At 40.4% G+C, this 16560-nt stretch overlaps 1 protein-coding gene across 5 annotated transcripts in view; it reads right to left on the minus strand.

Annotated features, from left to right (window-relative positions):
* Window positions 1-632: 632 nt before the first annotated feature.
* EFHC2 (EF-hand domain containing 2) overlaps window positions 633-16560 on the minus strand; it is a 234573-nt gene continuing 218645 nt past the window's right edge. For 2 of the 5 annotated variants that reach the window (XM_070289922.1, XM_070289921.1), the window contains exon 15: window positions 633-2211. In XM_070289922.1, the coding sequence (XP_070146023.1) occupies window positions 2113-2211 (99 nt within the window). In that variant the 3' untranslated portion in view covers window positions 633-2112. The remainder of the gene's footprint in view (window positions 2212-16560) is intronic. The other 3 variants (XR_011446120.1, XM_070289923.1, XR_011446121.1) reach the window with 3 other exon arrangements.

The following is a 16560-nucleotide window of genomic DNA, read 5'->3' on the forward strand; positions in this document are numbered from 1 at the left end:
CCTTCAGTGTCTTGAGACCACCAGCAAAAGAGGGAGGTATAAAAATTCTATTAATAATCTTTGTTTTTATGGCTTTGGCATTTATTAACTAATGGGGGCTGTTTATTGGGTCATAAACTTTACTAATGGGCATATTATCTCTAAATTATAAATCTCCTTCAGTATATAGCTGTTATAAAAAGAATAATCATTTAAAGTGTCTGTATGACTACAATGTATCATGTTTATCCACATGATTCCTATAATGGCCATTTAATTGCTAATTGTGGACTTGTTCTGTGAATAACCAGGGCAGTGACACACACATGTATGTATCAGAACAAGCAGCTGTCATCCTACAAACTCAGGAGCATATCACTGGCTTGCTTCCTTCCCTTTTCTCCTCCCACTTCTCAAATGAACTTTATTACAAGCCTGTATCAGGGCTAAATTATCTACACATTTAAAATCTTGAGGGAAAGACTGAAGAGTTGAATAGGTAAGTGACGAATGTGTCAGCCCGAAAAGTTCCAGGAAAGTGTCATCCTTCTAAAAGCTTACTCTCTGGGGAATGGAAAATCTCAAAGTGACAAAATAGCTTGGCACTGTCAGCTGTCTTAAAGGAAAAAAAAAAAAAACCTGGGACAAAAATCAAGAAGTCAAAATTAGACTTTATGGGTAAATGGTTCTAGTATACAAATTGAGTATTCTAGTTTATTGGAAAATCCTATGAGATCTATTTTAACAATGGCACATGTAGAACTATCCTAGGTTTATATATAGAAATGGTTTACTGATGAACTTCAAATTTTAAAAATGAAGCAGTCATTGTTGTCGAGCAAAGTGGTACATCTGAGTGTCAAGAAGCCAGCTCATTTCTAGGCAAAACACTGCAAACGTAGGGTGAAAGAATAAGAAGATAGAAGAGGCCCTTGAGATGCCGTCAGTTCCTCTTCCTCCTCTCAGAGCAGTCCCTGGGTCAAGTGTTAAAGACCTTTCTCCACAGGCTTCCATCGTCTCTAAAAACACCAGGCAACTGGGTTTATGATACTCAGTACCCAACACTGAAGAACGGGGTAGATTGAGACAAATTTGTCACAGTGAATTCCCAGAGGTCCGTGATTATGAGGTGTAATCAAATGTACACTGCATGACCAAAGCTCTGCTGAGACTCATAATGCATAGTCCTAGAAGAAAAAGAGAACTAGAGAAAAGCAAAAGGGAAACATGTCACAGTCTTAGAATATTAAAACCTCTGGGTGGTTATGTATGTGTACATAATGAACCAAAAACAACCTCTCAGGATCCTCAACATTCGCATCCTTAAATATTTCAGACATAATACAGTTTTGGTCATACTGTAATTATATACACATGCATTAACCCCCTCCAGTATTCTTGCCTGGGAAATCCCATGGACAGAACAGCCTGGTGGGCTATAGTCTGTGGGGTTGCTAAAGAGTGAGATACAACTTAGTGACTAAACAACAACAACAATATATTCCTAAATTGTGTAAGTTTTAAAAAAATAACTGCATATATTCTACTTTCTCAAATTGTGTGTGTGTGTGTTTGTATGTTGTAGGGGAGGGGTCTTTTTTCTTCTTGTAGCTTTGTTAATTTCAGAAAAAATAAATATCTTCACTCTACAGAGGTTTAAGGATTATTTTGAAAAGGTGAATTGTTACAAAGTTTAATTATGTAAGTAATAAGTGTCTGTCAAAAAGATTTCAAAAAATGTTTAATAGAATCACAACTTATTGTTCTGATATAATTTGATTTTATATTGTCTTATATAGCTGTCAAAAGTCATTTTCTTTTTGTGCTGTAATGAATCAAATTACATTGGACAGAAAATTACTGTAAGGTTCTTGGTATTAATAAATCATATATATAATAAAAAAATGCTCAATGTTTCTTTAAATGGCATTTTTAATAGTGCAGGTACATCAGCAATATGAGGTTCTGAAAACCTGAAATGACAAAAGGAGATTAATTTTGGAATATGGATTTTAATTCAATATGAACCTTGTCTCTTTTGTTTAATGGAATTATACCTACTGAAATAAACTTGGCAAAAATTAAAGCAGGAAATTAGAAAATCAAAGGAAGTTAACCAAAACTGCATGGTTACTACTCTTCTAAGCCAAACACATCCTTTAAAAGGTTTAAATAGTAAATGTGTTTCACAGGAATAGGTGATGGCATCCCAAGCCACTCATCTTCACATCTCTGGGAAAAAAACACAAAGAAGGATATAATTAGAACTACATTTGAAAGTACAGTTTTATAAATGCAACATCAAATTGTTTGTTCCTTGTCATTTATATAAGCTCTTGGCTAAGTAGTTTATTTTCCAAGCAGACATTTCACTGACTTTCAGATCATCAGGACTCCGCAGTAGATTGGATTCTTATACTTGGTCCCTTGTCCTTCCCTGTATTAGAATTATATATACTGTGCTCTTTGCCGTGTGAATTTGCCGAACCTCCTATGGAATCCTGTTTCCTAAGGAGTCCTTTTTCCCTTTGGCATGAATTTGGCCACATGGCTGGCTCTGGCCTATGTCATCCTAGCAGATATACCACAAACAGAGGCCTTAATGTGCTAGAATGGTTTGGCTTGGCCTTTGTACCTCTGCCATCACCATGAGAAGAACATGGCCCAAGATGCTGCTGGTCCCAGAACCGCACAGGTGGAGAAAGCCCCCACACATGCATGCATGATATATCATGGGCTTCCCAGGTGGCTCGGTGGTAAATAATCTATTTGCCAATGCAGAAGACCTGGCTTCCATCTGTGGGTGGGGAAGATCCCCCGGAGAAGGAAATGGCAACCAACTCCAGTATTCTTGCCTGGAAAATTCCAAGGACAGAGGAGCTACTGGGCTACAGTACATGGACTCGCAAAGACTTGGACATGACTGAGTGAGTGCATGCGTACATACACACACACACACACACACACACATTATGTGATACATATATGTGTATATATATTTGCTAAACACCTTCACTCTAAAGAGGTTTAAGAATTATTTGCAGGATACAGCATGCTTGGGGCTGGTGCATGGGGATGACCCACAGAGATGTTATGGGGAGGGAGGTGGGAGGGGGATTCATGTTTGGGAACTCATGTAATTAAAGATTTTAAAATTAAAAAAATAAAAAAAATAAATAAAAATTAAATTTAAAAAAAGAATTATTTGGCTAAGGTGGCTTGTAACAAAATGCAATTATGTAATAATAAACGTGTTAAGGAGATTTCAAAAATCTTGTATATATAACTCTATATACACATAGCCATATACATACTTTTATTTATGCTGCAATGGCTAATTAATATTATTATCAATGGTGGAGGAGGTAAGTCCATAACTATAGCTACCTCTATTTCTATTGTCAAGGTTAACTGTTGTATATAAGAGCTGTTAAATCTCTCCTAGTGCCAAATTAGTATCTGGAGCCACAAGGTACCACACAAATACAGGTAAGGGCTCCATATTTCTATGTGATGTGGAAGCAACCTGAGAAAGTGATATTTCACTTGGGCTTTATGGGATGAGGAACAGTTTGTTGATGTGTTGTTTAGCTACTAAGTTGGGTCCGGCTCTTTGTGACCCCATGGACTGTAGCCCTTCAGGCTTCTCTGTCCATGGGATTTCCCAGGCAAGAATACTGGAGTGGGTTGCCATTTACATCTCCAGGGGATCTTCCCAATCCAACGACTGGCGTCTCCTGCATTGCAGGCGGATTCTTTACCACTGAGCCACCAGGGAAGTCTTGAGCAGCAAGCAGTTAAGCAGGGGATTAAAGTGATGAAGGCTGTTCCAGGCATAGAGAATAGTATAAGCAAAGGCCTGGAGACCCAAAAAGTCCTTTTTCAAGAAAGGGTGAGTATCCTGGTTGGTCTGGGGTACAGAGTACAAAGCGAGAAGAGAGACAGTTGGATGGAAAAGGCAGGGCCAAACTTGAAGCCTTCTGTGCTAGTTTATGCTTTATGCTATTGCTAGGGAAAGTCAACGGTGGATCTCAGTGAAACTGGATTAGAAGTTTATTAGGTAACTCATTGGATGTATGAAGAATGAAAGGAAGGAGGACAATCACTTTGGAGGTTACTGCAATAATCCTAGGGAGAGATGACTATGCCATAACCAGTGCAGCTGAGCCTGGGGTGAATAAGAACTAAATCTGAAAGACTCTGCCGCAGTAGAACACACAATACCTGGAAGGTGACTGATGCACAGTGGTGATAAAAGAAAGAGATCAAGTTATAGGTTGAATTGTGTCCCCTCAAAAAAGACATGTTGGAGTCCTAACCCTCTGATATGTCAGAATGTGACCTTATTTGGAAATAAGGTCGTTGCAGATGTAATTAGCTCGATGTGGTCATCCTGGAGTAGGTTAGGCCCCCTAATTCAATATGCTCAGTGACCTTATAAACTAATACAGATAAGGATGGTTCTAAGACTTCTAAATTTGGTAACAGCTGACGATGTCTGTATTAGTTTCCTAGGGCTTCCATAACAAATTACCACAAACTGAGAGGCTTAAAGCCACAAAATGCATTCTGTCACCATGAAGAGACCAGATGTCCAAAATCCAGGTGCTGGTAGGGCTGGCTCTTCCTGGACGCTCTAAGGGAGACTGTCCCATGCCCCTCTCCCAGCTTCCGGGAGTTGATGGCTATCCCTTGAGTTCCTTCGCTTGTAGATACATCACTCCCTTCTCTGCCTCTATCTTGTTCTCCGGGTGTCTGTGTGTGTCTCTGTCATCACATAGCCTTCTTATGACAACAATTACTGGATTTAGGGGCCACTCTAATCCAGTATGAGCTCATTTTAACTTTTAGTAGGTGTTTTAATTATATCTGCAAAGATTCCATTTCCAAATAAGTTCACATTCTGAGGTTTTGGGTAGACAAGAATTGAGCGACGTGTGTTGGGGGGGCAACATTGTAAAGAAAATAAAAAAGCACAAAGAAGATAAGTTTTAAACATATTTAACTGGGAAATAATGATCATAGGGAGAAACTAGGCTCAGTTTGGGGCATTTTAATTTGAGGTACCCCTAAGACAGCGAGGTAAAGATTCTGGTAAATATCTGGAAACAGGGTTCTGTATAGCACAGACCTAAACTCCAGAAATGGGCAAAGAGGTGGAAGTCACTGAAACATGGGTTATATGTAAAATGGTGATAATTAATAATGATGATGCAGAATCAGAATCCAAAGAGCACCAAGAACTGGCATCTCTAACTGAAGCATAAAGTCTTAGTTTAAGAGATGATTGATGATGACAATGATTATAAATTTACTGGTTATTCACAATATGACAGGTATTCTTTTAAGTGATATACTGAGCTATTTAATTGCTGCAGCTTAAAAAATTAATAAACAGAAACTTCAGTTAAATAGAGTCAGGAGACCAGAAGAGGAAGCCTCCATGTTCTCCATTACAAGCAGAACACAAGAGAAGAGGAGCAACTCCTCTTCTTCGCTGGTAAGGACACAGCCAATGAAAAGACATGGACCCTTTGTTTGCTACCACTTTTCCAATTTCCTTTTCCTCTCAAGTGTTCTTCCCTTGCCATGAAGGAACTTGTGCATGGCTTATCATGGCTGCAGACCCCCAAATGCACTTCTCTTCCTGTTGTTGTTTAATCGCTAAGTCATGTCTGACTCTTTGGGTCCCCATGGCAATTCTCTGATGATTGCAAATAAATTCATCTTCGCTGGAGAAGTATCCAGCAATCTATTTGATTTTAAGTCAACACCTGGATTTAGAAAAGGCACCAGAAATCAAATTGCCAACATCCGTTGGATCATCGAAAAAGCAAAAGAGTTCCAGAAAAACATCTACTTCTACTTTATTGACTATGCCAAACCTTTTGACTGTGTGGATCACAACAAACTGTGGGAAATTCTTAAAGAGGTAAGAACACCAGACCACATCACCTGCCTCCTGAGAAATCTGTATGCATGTCAAGAAGCAACAGTTAGAACTGGACATGGAACAACAGACTGGTTCCAAATCAGGAAAGGAGTACATCAAGGCTGTATATTGTCACCCTGCTTATTTAACTTCTATGCAGAGTACAGCATGAGAAATGCTGGGCTGGGTGAAGCACAAGCTGGAATCAAGATTGTTGGGAGAAATATCAATAACCTCAGATATGTAGATGATACCATGTTTATGGCAGAAAGCTAAAAAGAACTAAAAAGCCTCTTGATGAAAGTGAAAGAGGAGAGTGAAAAAGTTGGCTTAAAACTCAACATTCAGAAAACTAAGATCATGGCAATTGTTCCCATCACTTCATGGCAAATAGATGGGGAAACAGTGAAAACAGTGACAGACTTTATTTTCTTGGGCTCCAGAATCCTTGCAGATGGTGACTGCAGCCATGAAATGAAAAGACACTTGCTCCTTGGGAGAAAAGTTATGGCCAACCTAGACAGTATATTAAAAAGCAGAGACATTACTTTGCCAACAAAAGTCTGTCTAGTCAAAGCTATGGGTTTTCCAGTAGTCATGTATGGATGTGAGACTTGGACTATAAAGAAAGCTGAGTGCTGAAGAATTGATGCTTTTGAACTGTGGTGTTGGAGAAGACTCTTGAGAGTTCCCTGAACTGCAAGGAGATCCAACCAGTCCATCCTAAAGAAAATCAGTCCTGAATATTCATTGGAAGGACCGATGCTGAAGCTGAAATGCCAATACTTTGGCCACCTGATGTGAAGAACTGACTCATTTATAAAGACCATGATGCTGGGAAAGATTGAAGGTGGGAGGAGAAGGGGACAACAGAGGATGAGATGGTTGGATGGCATCACTGACTCGATGGACATGAGTCTGAGTAAACTCTGGGAGTTTGTGACAGACAGGGAAGCTTGGCATGCTGCAGTCCATGGTGTTGCAAAGAGTTGGACACGACTGAGTGACTGAAGTGAACTGAACAGCAGCAGAAAACCCTAAGCGGTAGGTATTATTATGATACTCATCTACAGAAAAGGAAACTGAGGCAAGAGAAGGGTTAAGTAGCTTGTCTAAAGTCAAACTGCCAGTAAGTGGAGGAGTCTGGACCGTAACCCCAGTCTGAGGGCTCCAGAGCTCTGCTTATCGGCTGGGCTATCCTCCAAATCCCAGGGAAGGAGCAGGCCTATTCAGAAGCAGCTGGCTCTCATCCTACATGACTACATTTAGTCCCATCATTTTCAACAAGAATAGTCAAGTAGAAAAAACTGTGATTCTTGAAGGGACACTATGCTTCTCTTTCAAGAATGCCTCCTGTTGGATGCTGGAGGCTGAGCCCAGACTACCCAACCAGCTGTGTAAAGAAGGAAATGACTATTCAGATGGATCATGGCTAAACCAACTCCTAGGGTGTATTCTGTGTAATTCATACTACATGGAACTTCAAGAAATGTCTTTCCTATGCCCTAAAGTAGTAAATCACTGTGTGTCTGAATGTGCATATACAAAATATGTGTGTATTTTATATGTGTGCATGTGTGTGTGTATGTGTATATATATATATATATATATATATATATCTTTTTAATCAATGAAGGCTAAGATCAAGTCATCCAATTCAACTATTCAACATGTCCTCAAAAATTTCATTATAAGACTTTAAGCAATTTTCACTCTTAAGTAATAGAGTAGTTCCTCAGTATCTTGGTTCTAGGATCTCCTGCAGATACTAAAATCTAAGGATGCTCATGTCCCTTACATAAAATGGTGGAGTATTCACATACAATCTATGTATATCCTCCTGTATATTTTAAATCATCTCTAGATTACTTAAAATACCTAATACTATGTAAATGTCATGGCAATAGCTGTAAATACAATGTAAACACTATGTAAATAGTTGGTGTGTGGCAGATTCAAGCTTTGCTATTTGGAATTCTCCAGATCTTTTTTTTCCAAATACTGTTGATCCATGGTTGGGTGAATCTGTGGATATGGAAGGCTGACTGTATTTAATTTTACCATGTTATAGAAGAACATTGTACAAATATGTACATTCACAATCACTATTTCCTGATAGGCTTTTTTTAAACAGAAGTTTTCAATACAAAAAAGAAACATACTATGTAACATATAACATTACAATGAAATTATCTTCTCTCATGAAACAGGTCAGTATTAGAAGATCTTCATTCTTTATTCGGCAGCAACATTTTTGAACTGTTTGGTTTAATTTTTGTTTGATTTTTGAGCACGCAATCATGATTTAAATCCTAACAACAAGAGAAAACTAAAGAGAAGAACTTCTATTGGAATAATGATAACTCAAGAGTTTGGAGATGAGAAATTTATTAGCAAAAAGCCAAACCTGGGTAAATGAAACTCAAGGAAAATGCCCTGAGATTTGAAGTGAAGGACAATTTAAGATGAAAAATTAATGTATGGGAGCAAAATCTGCCACCCCAAAATGTGCCTCTGGCATGAGGATTATTTTAAGTTGATTATTTTTAAGAAACAAAAGACTCAGGAAGAGCTTTTACCTCCCCCTTAAGTGCCTAAAAGAATTTAGATAAAGGGCTTGTTCCAAGAGAGCAAATAACTACCTGTGAAGTAGACAGGGAGGAACTGCACAAAGTCTGCTTGTTCAAATTTCTTTCTGTGTTTCATTGTTTCTGCATGGCCCAGCAAAGATTTCTTTACCAAACATTTGCTCTTTTCATCTTCCTGGGAATTGCTTTCCTTCCCTTTTCTTTTGCAGTCCCAGACCCCTAACCCCTTCTCCTTGGTCCTTTAGTCAAGAATGACATCTATAACTCATTCTACCTGTCTTTGGAATCTCTCATGTTTATATGGATTCCTCATATATAAGCAATTGTTTTTTTTTTACTGTTAATCCATCTTAACCTCATTTTAACTATTAAACCAGCCAAAAGAACCTAGAAGGGTGGGAGGAAATGATTTCCTACCCCCAACAACAATAGCCCATTTCTTTTAACTCTGACCACTTTAAATCCTGTGGCTCACACAATGCTTTCCTGACAGCTCCAGCTCCGCTACGCCCTTTCTCTAAAATCAATACCACTTCCCTCAAGTTTATTTACCTTTGTCACTTTTCTCCAGGTTCTAGATGGACATGATGTTTTCTGCCTAACTGCCTGAGTTTGTAGTGCCTGAGGAACCTAATATTTATACATTGGCAATATGATCTGGTGATTTATAGTAAGAAATGTATATTTGGTTTTGTCCCCATTTCTGGCACAGAGCTCTTGAAACTCTTCAGTTCAGTTGCTCAGTCGTGTCCAACTCTTTGTGACCTCATGGATTGCAGCACGCCAGGCCTCCCTGTCTATCACCAACTCACAGAGCTTATTCAAACTCGTGTCCACCAAGTCAGTGATGCCATCCAACCATCTCATCCTGTCATCCCCTTCTCCTCCCGCCTTCAACCATTCCCAGCATCACGGTCTTTATAAATGAGTCCGTTCTTCACATCAAGTGGCCAAAGTATTGGCATTTCAGCTTCAGCATTGGTCCTTCCAATGAATATTCAGGACTGATTTCCTTTAGGATGGACTGGTTGGATCTCCTTGCAGTTCAAGGAACTCTCAAGAGTCTTCTCCAACACCACAGTTCAAAAGCATCAATTCTTCAGCACTCAGCTTTCTTTATAGTCCAAGTCTCACATCCATACATGACTACTGGAAAAACCATAGCCTTGACTAGACAGACTTTTGTTGGCAAAGTAATATCTCTGCTTTTTAATATACTGTCTAGGTTGGCCATAACTTTTCTTCCAAGGAGCAAGTGTCTTTTCATTTCATGGCTGCAGTCACCATCTGCAAGGATTTTGGAGCCCAAGAAAATAAAGTCTGTCACTGTTTTCACTGTTTCCCCATCTATTTGCCATGAAGTGATGGGACCAGATGCCATGATCTTAGTTTTCTGAATGTTGAGTTTTAAGCCAGCTTTTCACTCTCCTCTTTCACCTTCATCAAGAGGCTCTTTAGTTCTTCTTAGCTTTCTGCCATAAGCATGGTGTCATTTGTATATCTCAGGTTATTGATATTTCTCCCAACAATCTTGATTCCAGCTTGTGCTTCATCCAGCCCAGCATTTCTCATGCTGTACTCTGCATAGAAGTTAAATAAGCAGGGTGATGATATACAGCCTCGATGTACTCCTTTCCTGATTTGGAACCAGTCTGTTGTTCCATGTCCAGTTCTAACTGTTGCTTCCTGACCTGCATACAGATTTCTCAAGAGGCAGGTGATGTGGTCCGGTATTCCCATCTCTTTAAGAATTTCCCACAGTTTGTTGTGATCCACACAGTAAAAGGCTTTGGCATAGTCAATAAAGTAGAAGTAGATGTTTTTCTGGAACTCTTTTGCTTTTTTGATGATCTGATGGATGTTGGCAATTTGATCTCTGATTCCTCTGCCTTTTCTAAAACCAGCTTGAGCATCTGGAAGTTCACAGTTCATGTACTATTGAAGCCTGGTTCGGAGGATTTTGAGCATTACTTTGCAAGTGTGTGAGATTAGTGCAATTGTGCGGTAGTTTGAACATTCTTTGGCATTGCCTTTCTTTGGGACTGGAATGAAAACTGACCTTTTCCAGTCCTGAAGCCACTGCTGAGTTTTCCAAATTTCCTGGTATATTGAGTGCAGCACTTTCACAGCATCATCTTTTAGGATTTGAAATAGCTCAACTGCAATTCTATCACATCCACTAGCTTAAAACTCTTGGAATGTCCTAAGTGATGACAGTGATAGGGTCTCATTTCTTATGTTAATGTGACATTTTTGAAAAGCACCTTAATGATGGAGGCTGGTTGCCAAAGGAGCCAACCACATGATTGGAGGGTTAGAACTTTCAGTGCCCCACCTCCACTCCCCACCCCATACCTCCAGGGTGGGGGCAAGGGGCTGAAGAGTGACTTCATTCACCAACAGCGAATGATTTACTCCATCATGCCTTTTTAATGAAACCTCCATAAAACCCCAAAGGTACAGGTTTTGGAGAGTTTCCAGGTTGGTGAACACGTGGAGGTGTGGGGAGAGTAGTTCAGCCCAGAGTGGAAATGGAAACTGCACCATTGCCCCACACTGTGCTTCACGCCTCTCTCCTCCATCTACCTGTTCCTGACTTATGATGTTCAGTTGCTTCAGTTGTGTCCAACTGTTTGAGACCCTATGGACTGTAGCCCACCAGGCTCTTCTGTCCACAGGATTTCCCAGGCAAGAACACTGGAGTGGGTTGCCATTTACTTCTCCAGGGGATCTTCCCAACCCAAGGATTGAACCCGAGTCTCCTGCATTTCAGGCATATTCTTTACCACTGAGCTACCTGGGAAGCCATTCCTGATTTATATCCTTTCATAATAAACAGGTTAAGTTCAGTTCGGTTCAGTTCAGTTGCTCAGTTGTGTCCGACTCTTTGCAACCTCATGGATTGCAGCATGCCAGGCCTCCCTGTCCATCACCAACTCCCAGAGTCTACTCAAACTCATGTCCATTTAGTCAGTGATGCCATCCAGCCATCTAATCCTCTGTCATCCCCTTCTCCTCCTGCAACCAATCCCTCCCAGTATCAGGGTCTTTTCCAATGAGTCAACTCTTCACATGAGGTGGTCAAAGTATTGGAGTTTCAGCGTTAGCATCATTCCTTCCAAAGAAATCCCAGGGCTGAGCTCCTTCAGAATGGACTGGTTGGATCTCCTTGCAGTCCAAGGGACTCTCAAGAGTCTTCTCCAACACCACAGTTCAAAGCATCAATTCTTCGGCACTCAGCTTTCTTCACAGTCCAACTCTCACATCCATACATGAGGTTATCTAATAAGTAAGTTGTTTTTTCTGAGTTATGTGAGCAGCTCAAGCAAGTTACTCAAACCCAAGGAGGAGGACAATGACTCAAGTATGGCTCAGATGGTAAAGCATCTGTCTACAATGCGGGAGACCTGGGTTCGATCCCTGGGTTGGGAAGATTCCCTGGAGAAAGAAATGGCAACCCACTCCAGTATTCTTGCCTGGAAAATCCCATGGATGGAGAAGCCTGGTAGGCTACATCCATGGAATTGCAAAGAGTCGGACACAACTGAGTGACTTCACTTAAGGAGGAGGACATGGGAACCTCCAATCCACAGCCCTTTGGTCAGAAGGACAGGTGACAACTTGGACTTGTGAATGACATCTGAAGGAGGAGAGGTAGTCTTGTAGGACTGAGCCCTTAGCCTGTGGGATCTGATACTATCTCCAGGTAGACAATATTAGAATTCAGCTGACCTGTAGGAGACTCAGCTGGTGCTGAGAACTGCTTGCTATGGGGGAAAACACACATTGGAATTGGTACCAGAATTGCAACTAACCCTCAATTTCTGGTAGATGTTCACAGTACTAGTTTAAATGGACTAACAGTAATCAAGTTGGGATCTAAAAGATGAAGGAAGCAGGACATAAGATTTACGAAACTCAGGGTAATGGGGCATTAATAAATTAGAGGGCAAAGGTATCTTCCTCATAATTTTGTTTGTAATTGGGTCCACCTAAAGGAATCACTCTGCATATAAGTTAAATAAGCACGGTGACAATATACAGCCTTGACGTACTCCTTTCCTGATTTGGAACCAGTCTGTTGTTCCATGTCCAGTTCTAACTACTGCTTCTTGACCTGCATATGCAGAGTACATCATTCGAAGTGCCAGGGTGAATGAAGCACAAGCTGGAGTCAAGATTGCCAGGAAAAATATCAATAACCTCAAATATGCAGATGACACCATCCTTATGGCAGAAAGCTAAGAAGAACTAAAGAGCCTCTTGATGAAAGTGAAAGAGGGGAGTGAAAAAGTTGGCTTAAAACTCAACATTCAGAAAACTAAGATCATGGCATTCGGTCCCATCACTTCATGGCAAATAGATGGGGAAACAGCGGAAACAGTGGCAGACTTTATTTTTGGGGCTCCAAAATCACTGCAGATGGTGAGTACAGTCATGATATTAAAAGACGTTTGCTCCTTGGAAGAAAAGCTATGACCAACCTAGACAGTATATTAAAAAGCAAAGACATTACTTTGCCAACAAAAGTCTGTCTAGTCAAAACTATGGTTTTTCCAGTAGTCAGTATGGATGTGAGAGCTTGACTATAAACAAAGCTGAGCGCTGAAGAACTGATGCTTTTGAACTGTGGTGTTGGAGAAGACTCTTGAGAATCCCTTGGACAGCAAGGAGATCCAACCAATCAGTTGTAAAGGAAATCAGTCCTGAATATTCACCAAAAGGACTAATGCTCAAGCTAAAGCTCCAATACTTTGGCCACTTGATGCGAAGAACTGACTCACTGGAAAAGATCCTGATGCTGGGAAAGATTGAAGGCAGGAGGATATGGGGATGACAGAAGATGAGATGGTTGGATGACATCACCGACTCTAGGGACATGAGTTTGAGTAAGTTCTGGGAGTTCGTGATGGACAGGGAAGCCTGGTGTGCTGCAGTCCATGGTGTCGCAAAGAGTTGGACATGACTGAGCAGCTGAACTGAACTGAAAGGAATCACGTGGCCAATCTCTTTTAGAGGTCTTTGGTAACATGGTAACCCACTCCAGTACTCTTGCTTGGAAAATCCCATGGATGGAGGAGCCTGGTAGGCTATACAGTCCATGGGGTCGTAAAGAGTCAGACATGACTGAGTGACTTCATTTTCTTTCACTTGGTAACGTGAGAAATCCCCTCACTACCATTGCCTAATTGTTCTAATAAATCTGCAAATGTTCCAATCATTACATAATATTTATGACTGGGCAGTGAGTTAAAAATATTCTTTGTCCTCACTGACCTTCTATTCATCCCACGCTACAAAATTCGAAGAAAACTTCAGATTATATTGTTTCCCAGCACCACACAAGTTTTAAATGGAAATAACTGCATGGTGATTTTACAACAAGACAGTTCATCCTCAGCAGTCAATCCCTCCTATTCTGGATGAGGATAAGCCTGCTTGTGTTTCTGTAAAACAGCCTGCCTAAAGGTGCAGGATCAGAATCTTAAATATCTGTATGTATCAGATGTTCTGCCATTACCTGTCCTGTTCCTCTCCCCCTTTCCACTTTGGTGCACACCAACCTAACCTCCAACCATCAGCACCTGCCTTCCTCTCCCCGAGAGCGCCCCTTTGGCCTCTGGGACCTGCTTTGGCTGTCCCTGTGACATGCCACGGGGGCTTCCCAGGTGGCGCTAGTGGTAAAGAACCCTCTTGTCAACGCAGGAGACATAAGAGATGCAGTCTTGATCCCTAGGTTGGGAAGATCCCCTGGAGGGAGGGTACAGCAACCCACCCCAGTATTCTTGCCTAAAGAATCCCATGGACAGAGGAGCCTGGTGGGCTACAGTCCATGGGGTCACAAAGAGTTGGACAAGATTGCAGTGACTTAGCACGCACACGTGATGTGCCACAAGTGCCTGGGAATTCATTATTTCCCCCCACTTCAGCAGCAGCTGTCAAACGATGACTGACAGGAGTTGATGGAGGGGATAACTCTGATGTACATATCAGGTTACTGGATCCCTGTGTTTCCCATAGACATTAAGTCCTAGTCATTCCCATTTTTACTGGTTTGATAATATGCCTTATATTTTTGCTCTTCCATTTCTCACTTCCCTGCTCCCTTGCTAGCATTCCCTTCACTTTGTCCAAAAAACTATTTACATGCAAATCTGTTGTCTCTGAGTCAGCTTCCAGAGGAAGTCAAACAAAGACAGTATGCAATTTTGCATTTATCAAAATTAATAGAATGTCTATGAAAGTCCTGGTACAGCTTGGAACAAAGCAACTTCTTGACAAACTGTGGATGGATCCAGAGTCTCCAATGTGACTGCCAGATAACTCTAGAGACAGTACCTAAATCTCAAAGCAAAATTCAGTGTAATCTGGAGTGTAAACAATATGTGCCACATAGCATTTTCTGGAAGAAGGAAGAACTACGAGATGCAGAGTGAAATTCAATAGTAATACAAAATCATGACTCTAAAATGGCTGGAAATCATTGTCTGCAAGAGGGCCCCATGACATCTTTCAATCTGGCTGTCACTGGAGCTACTTAAGATGTCAGAGAAGTTGGCAATAAATTACTTGTTCATCAATGGTGAAAAAAAAAAACGTAGCTGCCAATCTGTAAAACCACATATTCTTGAAATGGGAAGAAAAGATGGCACTGGATAGAAACCCAGTAAACAGCAGCTGCCCAGTGAGAACAGCAAAGCTGTGTGTGAGCTCATAGGCCCTGGATTTATTTGCTTTGACATTTTTAAAAGGAAATTTAATTGGATTATGTCTCCTTCTAGCTTAAAATTTTCTACTGTAGTACTGGCCACCAGATGCATGCGGGAAAAAGATCAGGAGCCAATTAAATTCCACGCTTCACTGAAACAAGGTTATTTTTATTCCTCCCAAATGTAAGGCTGCTAGAGTCATGTTAGTGATTTCACTCTATTACTCCCTCTTCGCTCAATAAAAAAAAAAAAAAGGATGCTATTTATCTATGAATTTGTAGAAAAATCCAGTGCTGTATGGAACTGAAATTGCTCCTTTCTTGGATTTTCTTTCTTCTACTAGGTTGACATGACCTCAGAAATAATCAAATTAAGTTGATAGAAATCATAAAAACAATTAAATTTCAGTAAATTAAATTGAAATTAATTTGAGGAAGAAATTTTGCAAATACTTGCTAAGATAATCAAGAACATTCTGATGACATAAGGGAAATCTCATATATAAAACCAGGAGACTTGTTTATGTTTCTATCCATTTCTGTCTTTACTATACTGCCAATATTTCACAACTGCATTTCTTTGCCCTACACCAAGCTCCAGTAGTTTTCAATTGTGTGAGTGAGGCTAAAAGTTGTTACTTTTAAACAAGAAAACCTTTCCTTGAAATTGCATTACAGGGCAAGTAAAGTTTTCAAGGAGACATGATTTTTTTTTTTTTAGTTTTAGTGATAAGCTTATTTATACAATTGAAGTAGACATCACCAAACCTTTTAAATGACAGTGGATTCTGGCAGTATTGTTCCCTACTAGGTCATTGCTTTGTGTTATGTAATCAGTATGTGTTTACCAGTTATTTTTTAAATCTAATGAGAATGACTGAAAGTGTTAGCTGCTCAATCATGTCTGACTCTTTGTGACCCCATGGACTGTACCCACCAAGCTCTTCTCTTCTGTCCATGGGGATTCTCTGAGCAAGAATACTGGAGTGGGTATCTGTTCCCTTCTCCAGGGGATCTTCCCGTCCCAAGGATTGAACCTGGGTCTCCTGCGTTGCAGGCAGATTCTTTACCATTTGCACCACCAGGGAAGATCAATGAGAAAGGTTAATAATCTTTTATTTCAACTGTTAAATTCAACCTGAAATATTAGACATAACTTTGCTTAAAGAGGTGGCACTAGCCCTTGACTATATAATCTAGACCTTTAGGAATGCCTTTGAGTCTTAGCTTCCTATCTATAAATTGGTAATGATACTTATTGCCACAATACGGTTGGGAAAATAAAATGCCACAGGGTATTCCACCCTCTACATATCAAAAGATCTTCAAAAGGTGGGGTGTCCAAAGACAGA

Source organism: Ovis canadensis, chromosome X (genome assembly GCF_042477335.2).
Source record: "Ovis canadensis isolate MfBH-ARS-UI-01 breed Bighorn chromosome X, ARS-UI_OviCan_v2, whole genome shotgun sequence".
In the NCBI taxonomy this organism is placed as follows: Eukaryota; Metazoa; Chordata; class Mammalia; order Artiodactyla; family Bovidae; genus Ovis; species Ovis canadensis.